This window comes from Rutilus rutilus, assembly GCF_951802725.1.
Source record: "Rutilus rutilus genome assembly, chromosome: 24".
Lineage (NCBI taxonomy): Eukaryota > Metazoa > Chordata > Actinopteri > Cypriniformes > Leuciscidae > Rutilus > Rutilus rutilus.
In genome coordinates this window covers 10,891,181-10,909,151 of record NC_140228.1, presented here as the reverse complement: position 1 = coordinate 10,909,151, position 17,971 = coordinate 10,891,181, and the positions used below count along the sequence as shown (strand labels likewise).

The 17,971-nt window shown below is 38.0% G+C and overlaps 1 protein-coding gene across 1 annotated transcript in view; it reads left to right on the top strand.

Moving 5' to 3' along the window:
- The window catches only part of tmtopsb (teleost multiple tissue opsin b), a 39,085-nt gene extending 21,315 nt beyond the window's left edge, over positions 1-17,770 (top strand). The window contains exons 3-4 of the mRNA XM_084399276.1: positions 7,401-7,634; positions 16,126-17,770. Of these exons, the coding sequence (XP_084255402.1) occupies positions 7,401-7,634; positions 16,126-16,401 (510 nt within the window). The 3' untranslated portion in view covers positions 16,402-17,770. The remainder of the gene's footprint in view (positions 1-7,400; positions 7,635-16,125) is intronic.
- The last annotated feature ends 201 nt before the right edge of the window (positions 17,771-17,971 follow it).

Below are 17,971 nucleotides of genomic sequence, written 5' to 3'. Positions count from 1 at the left end.
TCATGCTTTTCTTATTGACTTAACTCTCTCATGAAACTCCTGCACAGACTTTATCATTTCCATTTGATTGGGTTTTATAACAGTCTATAATTAGTGGACACTGAATTTAATCAAAATGTTATGATAAATAGAGGGATATAATTACACTCAGAAAATTTGATTTGTGGTGGGAGGAGCGTTTGTATTGCTGAACACACACTCAACCTCGTCACCAGTTTACATGAGGACAGAGTCCGCCAAAATGAGTTCATCACATTCACGTCTGCACTCTATTCTGTTTACCAAAAGACATTGATTTATGTATGCTGTACTAGCAACTGGCTGCTTAAAAATAGAGGGAGAACAAGAATGATAAAGAAAGAGAGGCACAGAGCAACACACTCTCCTGGGAGCTGTTTAAGCAGCTGTACTCACAACTGGTCTGCCCACCTGTCAGACAGAAGATTTAATGATCTAGTCCACTGTATTTGTTTAGTGCGGGCGACGACGGATCAGGTTATGCCCCAAATCAATCAGGAGAGGATCGTCAAGCCCTATTTTACTGAAATGGGTTGGTCTAGAATGTTTTATCTGTCCTTCTCCCTTGTCACTCTACTCCTACTCCTCATACATATACACTGTAGTACCATCAACCTTTTCTCTCTCTCTGGCTGCCACTTTCTTTAAGTCTGTTTTTGACTTTGCTTTGTGCTTCTCACTCACTGCTCCCTCTGTCACCCCAGCCATCCATCTTTCAACTATCAACTCTCTTTCTCTACTTATTTTTTCTCACTTTTTTAGTTCCTTTTTTTGAATTGTTTTGGTGTTTTTAGAAAAATGTCCTTCATTACTCTAGTGCTCTAGAACTAGAGCTTATACAGGGTCTTTCTGAGACCACGTCATTCTATCTATCTATCTATCTATCTATCTATCTATCTATCTATCTATCTATCTATCTATCTATCTATCTATCTATCTATCTATCTATCTATCTATCTATCTATCCATCTATCTGTCTGCCGCTTTGTCTGTCCGCCCATCCATCCTTTATTCTTTTTAATGGTGTAAAATGTAGAGCTCGGGGATGCAAAGAACATATGAGTGGAGTGATGCTGATGTCATAAATGTCAGAGTTTTATTAACAAATAAAAATTTCCTATTATAGGCTTTAATGGTTAAGAGGCACAGAGGGAATCTGGGGATTATTTTCTGCGTTGATTTATGGGGAAATCTGCCGAAGGGATTTAAGCATGGGAAAATGTGTTAATCGGAGCTGAGAGTATTGGAAGCTGAAAACACAATTAAATTAGCCCAAATATTTAATCATTGAGCATGAAAGTGTTGGGGGATGTGTAGAACTTGGTGAATGAAGGGTGTTCCAGTTCCGTGGATGCAGATTGTGTGTGGGCCCGCTGATTACAACTGTTCCATCGCCAGATTATTGTTCTTTTTATTTAATGATTACGTACAGTTGAGTCATCAAACAGATGTGTCTGTTTTCATAATTCATATATGTTACTGAAAGTTTCAGTTGCTGAAATGTCCCTACAATAGCATGCTCAGAGAAATGATTTAATGATAAGAAGCTGTCCTCTGTAACTGTTTTTATGAACTTCATGGAAGCATTCACACTTATCTATACCAACTGTTGTTTCTAAGACTGGTAGCAAGTGAAATTAATATTTGTGTGTGTGAACAGGATTCGTGATCATTTGTACTGTGGGGCTGGGTATACAGATTTACAGATACAGATTTCTTGATTCGATTTGATTTTGATTCAGAAGCGATCAATTTGTTTGCGATTTGATTCTGATTCAATTGGGTATATTTCAGTTATAATGTCAAATATGCTTACATATGAAATAAACGCTCTACGATTGGTAAAGGCTGGAATTGTCACATTCACCAGCTGGAGTGTCCATGATCTCCACCAGAGGGCACTCCTTCCGTCTCCTGTATCTCATCATGAACTCCATGCCCCATAATCCATTGCCCTGACTCATTAGGATTTGATTGCTCCAACCTGTGGTTCATTAGCTTGTTTGTATTTGCCTTTTTAAGCTGTGTTCTCCTTTGCTTTCATTGTCTAGTCTTGTTAGTGTTACCACTGCATTTCTGAGCACCTGTATTATTTTTCCCTGTTCCGGTATTTCGTGTTCTCTGCTTGTTTCCTTGGATTCTGCCTAGTTTGGGTTGCTGTGTGTATTTGGCGATTTGCCTGATTTTGACTACTTTTATGGATTGTCCTAAATAAATACTGCACTTGAATCACTCATAAAGCCTCGGAGCAGTGAGTCCGTAACAGAAAAAAAAAAAAAAAAAAAAACTTTTAAGGAGTATCACCATCTTGCTTAAGCCTTTAAAATTGAAAGATTTCAATTTTCCCCCCAGATCAGCAAAATATCAGGTTCACTGGAGAACTGAAAGATTTACCCATGTTCCACAGACTGCTGACAGACATTTATTTTTCTAAGAGAGACTGTTGGTTTATCAGTATCAGAGATGAACAGAGTGAGATCTCCGGAAACAAAGTTTATTTTGCCGATCACAGCTTTCAGAATCTTCTTAGCAACATAATGTTTGACGTCCACCTACCCACATACCCGAGGGATCTTCCCTGACCAAACACACTCTGACAGACGCAGGATATGCCACATGCATTAGCATCTCCTTCACAGCTCTCCATCCTGCTGGGTTTGCCACCTTCTGACTGCAGGGCTCACACGCACCCCGAGGGGAGAGCCTCATTACCACAACACCACCACAACATCGGGGTTAGGTGTGTAACACACGCCTGGATTTACATGCACTTGCCCGCTCTAATGATGCAACTTTGTGGACGGTTGCAGTTTGTCTCTCCAGGCACAATTTAGAAGATTGACAGCTCTGAATGTCATCTGATTTTTTATTTTTTTTTATCTATTCAATCTCAAATTTTTGTTATCAAGAGCTAAAATATATCTATCTATATATATTTATGCTAATAAGCGTTTGAGCATTGATTGAGCCTTTGCTTTCACACATTCTGTGTGATTATTGTAATGTTCCCAAAGCACATTTTCTGTCCTAGTTAGACTAATTTTCCCTATTTCACAGTTTATTTGTTTAATCCATTTAGCATTTCGGCACTTTTAAATAACTGCTTATAGTTGCTATTCCACAGCAATTATGTTTCATCAGGAGTTGTGCTGTAATTACTGGAATTCATCTGAGGATTATACACACACCTACACAGACACACAACAAACTCGCTGTTCTCCTATTGTGATTCACATCTGAGGTTGTCCGTCTTTAGCCTGCTTTGCTTTGGCATCCTGTGTTTAAAGGGATAGTTCACCCAAAAATGAAAATTACCCCATGATTTACTCACCTTCAAGTCATCCTAGGTGTATATGACATTCTTCTTTCAGACGAATACAATCGGAGTAATATAAAAAAAATGTCCTGGCTCTTCCAAGCTTTATAATGGCAGTGAATGGCCGGTTTCTGTTTTAAAGTCTATAAAAGTGCATCCATCCATGATAAAAGTAATCCACACGGATCTGGGGGGTTAATAAAGGCCTTCTGAAGTGAAGCACTTAATAATCCAAAAATATCCACATTTAAAACTTTATCGACTAAAATAACTAGCTTCCGGCAGACGGTCTAAGCAAGTCGACTTACACCAAAAGAGTAACTCTTGATGATGTAGGATGTAGGAGTAGCGTAAACTTTGACATCTCTCATCATGCATCAGGTCAATATTTTAGTCTATAAAGTTTTAGATATGGATATTTTTCTTACACGAACGTATCGCTTCGCTTCAGAAGGCCTTTATTAACCCCCCAGAGCCTTGTGGATTACTTTTATTATGGATGGATGCACTTTTATGGACTTCAAAACAGAAACCGGCCATTCACTGCCATTATAAAGCTTGGAAGAGCCAGGACATTTTTTTAATATAACTCCGTTTGTATTCATCTGAAAGAAGAATGTCATATACACCCAGGATGGCTTGAGGGTGAGTAAATCATGGGCAAATTTTCATTTTTTAGTAAACTATCCCTTTAATGTGACCATGAAATTTCCACCTGCCAATCAAACTTCAATTGGGTTGAAGTTGTGGATGACATGCGGGGGTACAAACTGCCCTTTTTTTTGTCCCCCCATCTCAGCACTGCATCTGAAACAGCCATCACGTCTTCTCTAGTTCTTAATTGGTAGAGCGGCCGCAGATGTGCCGCTGGCTGTGTCCTCCGGTGGTGTTCTGCACCATAACTTCACACCCCTGTTGGCCTTCACACCTCGCTGTGTTATTCACAGTCTGAACCCCTGTGTGGTGCCCTTCTGTGCATATAGGACTTTTTAATGTAACCACAAAAACAAAAAAAAACCTGTGGTCCTGTGGCCCAACTCCATGTGGAGCCTATTAGCAACTTGACATTGATCTGACATTCTGCTAAGTAATAATTTGTCAAGTTGCGGCTTCTGCTCAAGGTGGACGGTGGAATCGAGGGTGCCTAGCGAGGACCGCCTGTGAAGAAAAGGCTGCACTCGTTCCACTCCATTGCTCTTAATTAGCTCTTAGTCAAAGCCCAATTATGTTGGCACTGGCCATTACATTACATTCAGAAGTACAGGCCAATCAGGAAGAAATGTGTTCAGAAGAACAGGCCAATCAGGAAGAAATGTGTTCAGAAGTACAGGCCAATCAGGAAGAAATGTGTTCAGAAGTACAGACCAATCAGGAAGAAATGTGTTCAGAAGTACAGATCAACCAGGAAGAAATGTGTTCAGAAGTACAGGCCAATCAGGAAGAAATGTGTTCAGAAGTACAGGCCAATCAGGAAGAAATGTGTTCAGAAGTACAGGCCAATCAGGAAGAAATGTGTTCAGAAGTACAGGCCAATCAGGAAGAAATGTGTTCATGTTGTAATTTAAAGTATAGCATATAATTCAAAGTGCTGTATGACTCTGATCATTAAGTTATGTACAGTAGGAGGAAATGTGGCTTAAAGTAGAGGTGAATTCTTTAAATGTTAAATCAAGGCTACTTCCCAATACATGCTTTCTCTCTTTTTCTAGCCAGCTTTATTCATTTTACTTGTATAGTCACTTATTTGGGTTTGACAACTGATTTGACATGAATGCAGGAAGAATGTGAGTTTTTGAGTGTGTTTGCTTCATTTTCCAGTAAAAGAAAATACATCCTAAATGTATCCTAAATTAGAAATGCATCCTAAACATCCTAAATCAAAAACGCAATTATGTAAGGTATTAAGACAGCATATCTATTTTCAGAGAACATATCTTGTTTCATGTTTATTTTCTGTACCCATTTTTTCCTGTTTAAAGCATAAATCTAAAAAATACATATATATATAGTTAAATTTAACCTTAAAACAAGAAAACAACGGAGAAACGTGTCTTTTTCAATGTTTTTTTTAATCCTCCTGGCTCTGTAAGTCTTATTTCTAAATTTGTTTCTTTATTTGGAAGTTGCCTCTCAGCCTCTACTGTAGGATTTAAAGAGGCCTGGGAGGAAGATCTAGGAGTTGAGCTCTCATACATGCTTGTTCAGTTAATAGCAGACACCAACTGATCCAGTTCAAAGTTATTCACCGCTTACATTACACCAAAGCTAAATTGCATAAAATTTTCCCCTCCGTTTCAACAATGTGTGACAGGTGTAAGGTGGCAGAGGATACAGCTTCTCATGCTTTTTGGTTTTGCCCTTTATTGTCTGGATTTTGGTCAAGCATTTTTGACTGGTACTCCAAGGCTTACAATAAGCTTCTTCCACCGGATGCTGAACTTGCCATCTTCAGCCTCTCACAGCGCACCTCTTGCCTTTCAGGTGCATTGAAACAGTCCTTAATGCTGGGTATGGTCGTGGCTAAGAGACTTGTGCTTAAGAACTGGAAGTCACCCTCACCCCCTTCCTTCCAGATGTGGATTATGGATATGACCTCTGTCATACAGATGGAAAGACTTCGACTTTTGAGGACTGATTCTATTGAAAAGTTTTCCGCTGTTTGGGGTCCATTTCTCGGGTATTTGGACAAGTTAACAGCTCAGTCGGCCCCCAAAGACTTCTCTAAGGTCTAGGCTGCATATCCTTTCTGGGCACCTAGTCTGTTGTGCAGCTTTTTATTAATGTACTTTATATACGTGTTTTTTTTGTGTGTGTGTGTGTGTGTGTGTGTAGTCCGAGCCAGTGTTGTTTGTTCTGTGTTTTTTCTTGAAAAATCCTTTAAAATAAAGTATAAAAAAAACAAAAAAAACATTGCTAGGTCATTTCACACATGGAACCAAACTGTAAATATTGTATATCATGTATAGAAAAAATACCTCGCTTTCATTTAAAATAATATATGTTGATTTAAATATGCAATAAATTTGTATTTAGGAGAAACATCAGATTTGGGTTGAACAATGTTTCTTGTTGACCAGTTCAAAGTTGCATTTGTTGTCTGAAGATCCCATGCAAAGTTGATCAAATAAATTACTTAGACATTTTTTTTTTTGCATACACTGCTGTTCAGAAATTTGGGGTTGGTAAGATTTTTTCAATGTTTTTGTAAGAAGTCTCTTATATTTAAGAAGACTGCATTTATTTAATAAAAAATACAGTAAAAACAGTAATATTGTGAAGTAGTACTACAATCTAAAATAACTGTTTTATATTATAATATATTTTAAAACCTAATTTATTCCTCTGATGGCAAAGTTGAATTTTCAGCAGCTATTACTCCATGTTACAGTCACATGATCCTTCGGAAATCATAATAATATGCTGATTTTCATTGATGAAAACAGTTGTGCTGCTTAATATTTTTGTGGATACTTTTTTCCAGGATCCTTTGTTGAATAGAAAGTTCAAAAGAACTGAAATAGTATAAATGTCTTTATTTTCATTTCCTTGCTGAATAGAAGTGTTAATAAGTAATTGTATCTGGTGGACAGTTTAAATATGGAAGAAGACAAAAGCACTGATAAAGAAAATGTCTTTACTCCGCATCCACATTGCGTTCTGAGAGCGAATGGCACTTCAGAGCGCCACTGCACCAAACTTCAGGGACTAAAGTTCAACCAAAGTAGCAACTCTCAGCTCTTGGGCACCTACACCAAAAGAGCACTTAGCAGCTGTCAGACAAAGTGCTACAACACTGTGAAAATGGTGTGTCATGCTCAGTAGGCAATTCTACAACGTGTAATGGTCCTTCTGTTCGCCCATTGTTGTGTTTAAGGGTCTATTACAGACCAGAGCGATCGATTTACGGCTGTATCCATTTCTGCCAAGCTGTCCTGAAGCTTATGCTAAACGTTCATCTAATCTGTAAATGTCTGCATATACAGTTTTATCAATTTTCCTCACATCTGTTATTTTTCTTTGTCTTCTTTTCTCCTCTTTTTGCTCGTCCCTAATTGCAATGACAAAGGTGAGCCGGATCAATACGGTGGTGAGTCGTAAACGGGAGCAGCGTGTGCTCTTCATGGTGGTCACCATGGTGGTGTGTTACCTGCTGTGTTGGCTGCCCTACGGGATTATGGCCCTGCTAGCCACGTTTGGGCGGCCCGGCCTGGTCACACCAGCGGCCAGCATTGTTCCTTCTCTGTTAGCCAAGACCAGCACCGTCATAAACCCCATCATCTACATCTTCATGAACAAACAGGTGGGTAACCGAAAAGCTACTAATCAGTAATCTGTTATTTTTGCTAGATCTTCATTGGATGGCTATGATATGAATATGAATGTTACATGATGTTATATTTGCATTCGTTTATTTGCATCCACGTTCAGCACAGACGTATGAAGATATCCATAATGATCACTAAATAAGCGTCCACCAACAAACGATAATGCCCTGTTCATTCTATGTGCACCCAATGTTTATATCGTTCATCAGCTGGACTCTGCTATAATTTTGTGTTTAGAATGATTTTTAGAACTATATATTTATCATTATTGTTATAGTTATCGTCCTTGGTGTGAAGAGCCTTGCAGTAATAACATTTTTGAGAAAGGTTTTAACACTATTCATTTAGTTGCTATTTTGTAAGCCAATCCATTGTAATTAATGCGAAGAATGACTTAACTCACTGTGCTTTTGATGCTACTGTGTGTTGTAATAAGAACATGGTATTCTTTGCTATATTTAGTCTTTAACAGTTTTTCTACTGTCAGCAGGATCACTTGAGTTGAGGGTTTTCAGTTTGGGTGTCATTCCCAAAAGAACATGATCAACACCTCATTTTAGTATGAATTTAACAGCACAAATCACACAAACTTAGTTAAAGTCATTCTTTGTCCAAGTCCAAACCGCCTTTGAATGTGAAATATGAACTGTGTTTTGCCTGAGAACTTATTTTTCGAAAAATTGTATGAATGTCTGGGTTGCTTAAGTTAAACTATAGCTCCATAAAAATAAAAGTCCACTTAGTTCCTCTAGACAAGTCATTATAGATTAAATTATAACCTTTTATGGGTATTGCTGTCATACAAAGACCGATTTAAACTGTACCATTTGAAAATTTCATTAAGCTGTAATATTAATATCAGGTTCTAAGGTTCAGTTTTTCATTGGGGACAAAACTGAACAAGTTTCTTTTTTTTTTTTACTGGTTTTGAATTGTATTCTGCTAATAACTTCTAATCTCTCTTTCTGCTCATCTTTTTTCTCTCCTACTCTGCACTGAATTAGCTGTATTTGAAGGCAAAACACTGAAGGCAAAAGTTTTCAGTTTTTAATAATTGAAATGATCTACTTATTTTATGAAAATGTACTAAATGAACTTAAAAGGTCATGTTTCCACACACTGAAATTGAGATTTATTAAAAGGATAATTCACCCAAAAATGAAAACTCTGTCATTTACTCATCTTTATGTCATTACAAACCTGTATGGCTTTATTCATTCTATGGCACAAAAAATATATATATTGAGAAATGCCTGTGTTTTTGTCCATAAAATGGAAGTCTGTTTGATTACCAACATTCTTTAAAATATCTTCTTTTGAGTTGCACAGAAGAAAGTCAGTCATACAGGTTTGGATTGGCATGAGGGTGAGTAAATGATGGCATAATTAGCATTTTTGGGTGAATCAGCTTGCAAAGAGTTCTATGCAGACTTTTCCCTTTATAATTGTTCAATGTACTGTTCATTTCTTTAAGTAATGGAGAGCAAAGGGCTTGGTTTAAATGATTGAAAAAACATATGGATGCTCATGAACATGCATGAAATACCTTAAACCTTATCATTTCAAGTTACTACACATGATAAAGCCAACAACAATGATGTGAATTAAACTGGCAAAAGGCCAAACAATGCAACCTTATTGATTATTCCAGCTCCAGTGAATGCTGGAAAGAGGGAAAATGAGACTGAATCATAAAACCAATTTCTTTCTCATTGTATTTGAGCTAAAAAATAAATAAAAAAGCATTAATCCAACTAATCTGCCATGTATCTCAGAAAATCTGAATATATTGTAATATAGAAAAGCTGCTTTTAGATGCATTACTTTTTTTTTTTTTTACTTTATCATTTACTTTATCTTTGGATTCTATTTTACAGTTTGCATTCTCCTGTAAAGCTGTTCAAATCTATTCAATGCAGCTTTGATGGCTGGTTTGTATTCCATTTGAATGTTCATTCTAGTTTACGGCTGGACAAAAAATTAAACTGCAAATAGTTATGCTAGTCTGTGGAAGAATGTACAAACCATTATAGTAAATATAATCTTTCAATGCTCTAGTTTGTGATCAAGGATTGAATCCGAGTATGTTCAGCGAAAGTAATAGAAAGTTTTCAAAGAAACTTTTCATTCAAAGAAGCACTTCTTATATGATCAAACTGATACAAGATGCACATTTTATTGTTATTTCTGAACTTGTGTACATAAGATTTTGTATTATCTCTTCTGTATGGCTTCTGCTCCAAACAATTGCTTGTGATAAGACCGGAGATGAAGACTTGGAGAAACTAGTTTTGACTGTCGGAGGAGACACCAGTCACCTGTATGTCATTTTCAGTCTTCAATTCCTCCCAGCCCGTAACCATGGAAACTGTGAGTTGAGGCGAGTTGAAGACTTAAAGTGCTGTACAGATTCAAGTATCTACTCGGCATGTGTCGATATGACCACCGGAGATTGAAAGACAGCAGAAAATGGAAGAGAATGGAAAAAGAGTGAGTTTTGGAGTGTGAGAGAGCTGCAAAGTCCCTGAGCCCGTGAGTAAATAACTGTACTGTTATACCGCCCTGGTTCAAGAGCTGTCATGCTGTGTGGTAATTGCATTTACTGCTTCCTCTTTCCTGGGACGCAAAGAATTTTCTGTCACATTTCACATTTTCTCCCTTATTAAGAGCACAATGTGTGCTTAGGGGAAGCATCAGTGCGCTGAAAAAACTCCCTTGTTCATTAATTGGCTATAAGAATCACACACACATGTAAATTGCAATGCAAATAAGTAATTTTCTCAATATTTTCGTCTTGGCTTCCATTGAAAACTTCCTTAAAGGGAAAGTTCACCCAAAAATGAAAATTATCCCATGATTGGCTCACCCTCAAGCTATCTTAGGAGTATATGACTATCTTCTTTCAGACTAACACAATCTGAGATATATTAAAAAAAATCCTGGCTCTTCCACACTTTATAATGAGAGTGAATGGGAGTGAGATTTCGAAGCCCAAAAAAATTCACCCATCCATCATAAAAGTAATCCATACGTCTCCAGGGGGTTAATAAAGGCCTTCTGAAGCGAAGCGATGCGTAGAAAACTTTATTAGCTATAATAACAAGCTTCCGGCAGATGACTGTATGCACTGCACAAGTTGACTTTTTTGTTGGGTTGGGTTGCATTTTTTTGGGCTTTAAAATCCCGTTGCAGATCTAGGCAGGTGGAGCTGGGAGAGGAGGAGGAGGGTTTTAGAGGAACTCTGACTGTAGCTCGTTGCAGGACTAGCTTACAGAACTACCAGACCATTTAAATGTTAAGCAAGCAATCTCATTGGCTGCAGGATCAGCAGAGGCCAATCAGCTTGTGCCATGCAGTAATGATGTGATTGCATGCAGATTGCATGTCAGCCTGCGCCCTCTGTTTCATGACTGAACTAGATTTATTTACTTGCTTACTTAATTACTTATTTACTTACTTATATTTCATTGTTTTTATAAATATAACAAACATTAGTGAGGTTTATGCTTAAAACAAGAAACCCAACTGGCAAAAAAATAAATAAATGTCTTACATATTTCATTGGTTTTATAAATATAACAAAAAATTGTGAGGTTTATGCTTAAAACAAGAAACCCAATTGGCAAAAAAAAATGTCTTACATATTTTATTGTTTTTATAAATATAACAAAAATTTGTGAGGTGTATGCTTAAAACAAGAAACCCAACTGGCAAAAAAAAAAAAAAAATGTCTTACATATTTCATTGTTTTTATAAATATAACAAAAATTTGTGAGGTTTATGCCAACCCAACTGGCAAAAAAAAAAATGTCTTACAACTTTTTTCTTCTCTGGTAAGAGTATATTTTTATGATAATTTGATGGTTTTACAGCAAAACAAGACAAAATACTATCTTTTCTTTTTTTCTTTTTTTTTGCTGTAAAAGTGACTGCAAATAGACCTATTATTGCACACTATGCAAGAGACAATGAGACAAACAAAACTGCCCACTTCCGAAGTAAGAGCTTTCCTGAGAGACAGGCAGTTCATCCAAGCACTGGGATCAGTTATTCCGGACCACCTGTGATCAGGTGTAGCATAATTGGCGAGAAAGTTCTGTCCTTCTCTCCCAAGCTTCTCAGCACCCCACAGAGAGCCAATCATCTCCTTTCCAGACCATCATCTGCTCAAAAGTCTGCTACCCAGCACTCCTCTTTGATCCAGATTGTACCCGGCTACCCCGGCCAAAAGAACATACACTTATCCAGCATGAGTATACACAGAAATGATTGCTCATTATCTGCCAGAGGTGAGAAAGAACTGCTTAAGTCAAGTTCAGACTTTTAGGAAAATTGCAAAGACATTTTTTTTTTCTCACGCTTCAGTTTGAATTTTCACGCTTGGAATTATCAGATTATCAGATCATGGGGAACATAAAGTACAGGTAAAGGTGTTATTGCTAGCTCTGCTGATGTCTGAAAAATGTGAAGGCCGGTCATTCACAAAGTTCTACATGTCCTCCATCACTTGCTAGTTTATTTATCAGATATTTAGGCTAACTTTATGAAAGCTTTTAGCTCACAATAAGAGTGTAGTAGCTCCAATGATACTGACAAACAAACACTTTGACTTACATCCTTAAAGGAGTTTTCTGTGTTTTGCCTACAAGTTAAGCTATATTGAATAATTAAAGCAAACACTGCCATCATCCAAAATTTGCAACTTGTCTGTGCATTTACATTAATTCATCCAAAATGTTTATTATTTGAGCTGTAAATAATGTCTAAATCATTTTTGTGAGAAATAAACTAGTTATTCACTAACGAAATATCTGTGTTAAGCAGTTTATCTACGTGCATCTGTGTTAAACGTAATAACGCAAGTTACTATATGCTAACATTTATAGTATTTAAGTTTTGTGGCTATACTATTCTCATGGACATAAACAGTTGTTTTTTCGATAGTTACTGCCTGGCCCTGAAGGATCTTGGCTTCTCAATAGGTGTGTGTGTGTGTGTGTGTGTGTGTGTGTGTGTGTGTGTGTGTGTGTGTGTGTGTGTGTGTGTGTGTGTGTGTGTGTGTGTGTGTGTGTGTGTGTGTGTGTGTGTGTGTGTGTGTGTGTGTGTGTGTGTGTGTGTGTGTGTGTGTGTGTGTGTGCGTGCGCGTGAGTCCGTGTGTGTATTCTTTGAGAGAGCAACCATACATCTGTGTTGTTTTATTTGCTTATTTTTTTAATGTGATTTAATTTTATAGTCATTAGTCATCTAAGTAGTTGTCATTTGATTTATCATTTTATTATTATTATTCATTTTTCATGTTATATTTTTATATTACTTATTATTTTACTTTTTTTTAACTTATTTTGTTGCTCTTGCAATGCTTCCTAATGCTTGCTATTTAATTGTGTGATTGTATGGTTTCAAGAGATATTTGTTTTCGTGAGTAAGAGATAATGTTTCCATTTCAAGGTTTTTAACATTACAGGACGATGTTGCGAAGCAGTCATTTTCATTGTTTTTGCTGTGGTATAATAACACTTGTTGAATTTGTACTAGTCAGATGAAGTCTGAGCATTGAAACTTTATGGGCATTAAGATTATTCAATAAACTGCTCTTTTTATTATCATCACTTCGTCTCCTGATTCTCCTCTTCCCTGGCTTTCTCAATCTTCTGGCAGGGATTCGTTATCCTGGGTCGGATCAAATGACGCAAATCACTATTCTGACGTTGAGATCCATCCGATCTAACAGCCCCATGTATTTTCATTGTAGATGCCTTACTATAACTACAAGTATTTCCTCTGGTAATCAACATTTTGCCACAAATGCTGGCAATGGAGCATAATTTGTTTTTTACCAGGAACATTACTTATGAACGAAAATTGCACACTCTAATCAACAAAATTAATGTAATCTAATCCTTGTAAATTCAGTTTATGGCCATGTAAAATCAATATGCCATGTGCGCTAAATCTGATTCCGGTTGAAACACCCAGCCAGATAGTTGCGTTAACTGTCTTACAGCATGTCCAGATGCAAAGCCACCTTCGTCATCTCTGCGGGGTTCACCAGACCTCCTGCCAGCTCCTGTAATGAGTGTGTGGATCTGAATCCATTTATAGACTCGTTCCCCCAACCTTAGACTCATCGCATTCCTCACCTGCTCGCTTTCCCAAAAAAAGCTGCACACCTGCAACGGCTGACAGCAACATGACCAATTTTCAGATTCATTGCATTATAGGTCATCCATGTCTGTAGAAAACATTAAGGACATGTATGTTTGGACTAGCTGTGGATTTCTGGTGGAGGCATGAAGAGTGTTTTGGGAGGACTATCAGTGAGTGTCGGAGTCATGCATGATTGCTTTCCATCAGCACTAACAGAACACTGAATGGCCATTAACAGGCTCACTGAAGTCAAATGTCTTGGGAAAAGTGTGTATCTGCAGTCTGCCATTAACCGTGACCCTTTGACCCAAATCTAACCCCCTGCAGAGGTCTGTCTCTATCTCTTTTTGTTGTCATTGTGTTTCAAAGGCACTGATTATTGAGTACCAAAAAAGCATTTATGTTTTAATACAGCAATGTTTCAAGTGTATAACATACAAAGAGACTCTAAACTGACAAAACATGACGGTTCTGCATCTTCTGAGGAAATGTAGTAGACTATAAGTATACAGTGAACATGGACGTATACTAAGTACACTACGTTTTCTCAAGGGGTGAAATCTCGCTCTGTGTTTTGTGGATTATGTTACTTTAAACTGTGCAGGAAAAGGTTTATTTTACAAGATGATTTCTATGGGTCAAAAAAAGTATTTACAATAATAAATATTGTTCAAAAATATATATGGGAATTCTTCACAATTAAATTTTTCTTGTTTATTGTATGTCATAATGTTTCTGTGTTTGTCAAACGTCTTAAACTTTGTTTATTTCCAGGTTGAAATTCGATTTTTTTAATCCCAGTTTTTCAAAAGCCACTGTTCCAGAAACAAGGAGGATTTTAAAGGGCGGATTAGTTCCACTCTCCTTCTGAGGGAACAATTCATGACTAGCCATTCATCTACTCAACACTTGCATGCAATCCACACAATGGCCACGGCCACACAAACATTTCCTCATTTTATTCTGCTGTAAATGGGTGTTCTTGGCGCAAAATATTTTGCTTTGTCATTGTTTTAAGGTTAAAATAAGTGTTTCTGTTACAGAAATGGAATTCCTGAACCTTTGCGACCAATACCTGCACCTCTGCATTTTAGTATTCATAAAACTCTCTTCAAGGTTTTGGCTGAATTTGTCAATTTAATGGTGAAGGTTGTTTTGTGAGGATGTGGTAAATCTCTCACACATGTCGACAGAACACCTTCTCTTGGAAAATGCATTTTTCTCCTCTGAAGACCTTTGCAGACTGGTATGATTAATTACAATAAACCTTTATCTATAATGAAAAGTGCAGCGTAAGAACACAGAGCTATGGTGACCTGATGGTCAAAGCCTGCAGGCTGTTTCTTCTGAGTGTGTGATCCGCGTGCGGGGGAATGTAGATATACACAGATGCTCAGCGAGGGATTGGCATCTCTATCATTCTCAGATAATCACTGCCTACACTCCTGCCGAGAGGTCCTCCCTCAGTTAATGAATTTTGTGCACAGAGAGCTTTCAATTTGCAAACAACCCTGTCCACATTAGAGGAGACATTAGCATCAGCTGTTATTACAGGGCTGATGATTCCCACGTTGCTATTTTATTATTCCTGCTGTCTGTACAGTTGCAAATCCAGCAGAGAACGGCAGAAATGAGCTGAGTTGTGCAATCAAGTGAACATTCAGGCATTGTCTTGTTTGTCTTTTGACTGATAATGTGAATTTCCTTCTCTTAAAGAGGAAACTCGTGTTGTTCCAAACCTGTTTGACATTCTTCTGTGGATCGCAAAAGAAGATATTTTAAAGAAAGCTTCAGTAGTTTTTGCCCATACAATAAACGTCACTAGGGTCCAAAACAACATGGGCTCCATTGACTTTCACTGTATGGACAAAAAACAAGGCCAGTTCACTCCAAGGACAACAACTATAATGAGAGCTATAATTAGTTTTAAGAACACAAAAGAAGATCATTTAAAGAGAATTTCAGTGGTTTTTGCTCATAGAATGAAAGTCATTGGGGTCCAAAACAACATTGGACTTTTATTGTATGGACAAAAAACACTTAATGCCTGTTCTCACCAAAGACAATAACAATAATAATTAGTTTTAATAACAGAATGTTATTGTCCTTTGGTGTGGATGCTAAAAAAAGTCATCATTCTTAGTGTGAACAGGCATTTTCCAAAATATCTTCTTTTGTGTTTCCACAGAAGAAAGAAAATCCAGGTTTGGAATGACATGAGGGTGAGTAAAAAAATGACTAAATGTTATTTTTTTTGTGTGAGCTATCCCTTTAAGGTGTAGAAATGTAATCCCTGCTCTCTCAATCTTTGTATTTCAGTTTTGCAGATGTTTCCATGCGCTCGTCATGTGCACCACCCCAGAGAGAGGCTCCAGCTTTAAAAACTCCTCCAAAGTCACCAAAACTCTCAGGACAGTGCGACGCGCCAATGGCCGGAATGTGACCTTCGCGGTGGCCTCGGCTGGCCATCCTACTATCTGTGCCCCAAACAGCGGGGGGCAGAAAAGTTCCTCCGAGGGTGAGAAACCCTCTCCTGCTGCGGGCCAGCACACCAACAGACCTGTTGTCTCTCTTGTGGCCTATTACAATGGTTGAGCTCACACGGTCAGGCCAAACCAACACTAATACAGTGGAATCACAGGTGACGGAGGTCACGGATTGGGTAAAAAGAAAAGAGAATTGATAAGTGGGCGTGTCTTGGAATATGGAACTAGGACATGCCCCTCACTGACAATCATGTCATGTCGCATATATGATCTTTCTGGGGGAACAAAACTAAGAATGGATATTTAGTGAACAGCTGAAGGAAAGGGATGACTTCTCTAAGTAGGAAACGTGTACACGGACATGCACATGGATCTAGTTGTTAATTTAGTTGATGTTTCTTCAGTCCAGGATGTAAATGTGCTCTCAGATTTTGGTGAGGTGAAACTGATGAGCCTGTTTGTTTATGATATTTTACTTTGACAAGGATGCTTTCACTACCAGTTGTTGGACAACAAGACTAGCACAGATTGTTTAAAGAGATACTTTTCTTACTCTTGTAATTCTGCTCATCGTGTGGAAATGTACAAGTACAGTAAGCACATGATGCTTTGTTTGTTAAGGGATATATGTTGCTGAAATTGAAAGGGGTCATATCATTTTTCTTGATTTTTTTAAATAGAGTCTCATAACTTCCTCCTCAGTCCAAAAAGAGCATCTGTTAAAGGAACACTCCACTGTTTTTTGAAATAGGGCTTATTCAACGTCTTTCCTACATTTAGATAGGTGGGCAAACGCATTTTTGTCTCAGTGCATGCATTGTTTTAGTTTGGAAGCGCCACCGCTAGCTTAGCTTAGCATAATGAATGGAATCCTTTGTTGCCAGCTAGCATGTCGTGAGTAAAAGTGATAAAAATAAAAAATAAAAATAAAAACGAATTACTTCTTGTGGCCTTCGTATTCACAACGAGTACAAATAGCGATGCAGATTAAGACTAGGCGATTTCCTAGGCAAATATTGACGTGGGACTATATTGGGGTGAAGCACAGGCGAAGCACTGCTACTTGGGCGCAGAGATATCACACTCACCACCAGTTCGTGTTGACTCCTCCGCAACCTCCTCCCCCTGTCATTCTATTTCCAAAACACGCAGCTCGTCTTCTGAAAACTCTGGTTCATAGAGGTATGGTTCTGGCTCTCGACTGTCTGAGAAGTCACCCTCTTCGTCTCTCACAAAATCAGCCGTGTTCATCGCCATTCACTATGTCTACTGTAGGAAAAATAGCCGGCTACTATTCACGCTGGTATGTTGACAGAAGTTGGGGGATTTCAGGTGTTGTGTGATATCTCTGCGCCCAAGTAGCAGTGCTTCGCCTGTGCTTCACCCCAATATAGTCCCATGTCAATATCTGCCTAGGAAATCGCCTAGTCTTAATCTGCATTGCTATTTGTACTCGTTGTGAATACGCAGGCCACAAGAAGTAATTCGTTTTATTTTTATTTTATCACTTATACTCATGACATGCTAGCTGGCAACAAAGGATTCCATTCATTATGCTAAGCTAAGCTAGCGGCGGCGCTGCCAAACTAAAACAATGCATGCACTGAGACAAAAATGTGTTTGCCCACCTATCTAAATGTAGGAAAGACGATGAATAAGCCCTATTTCAAAAAACGGTG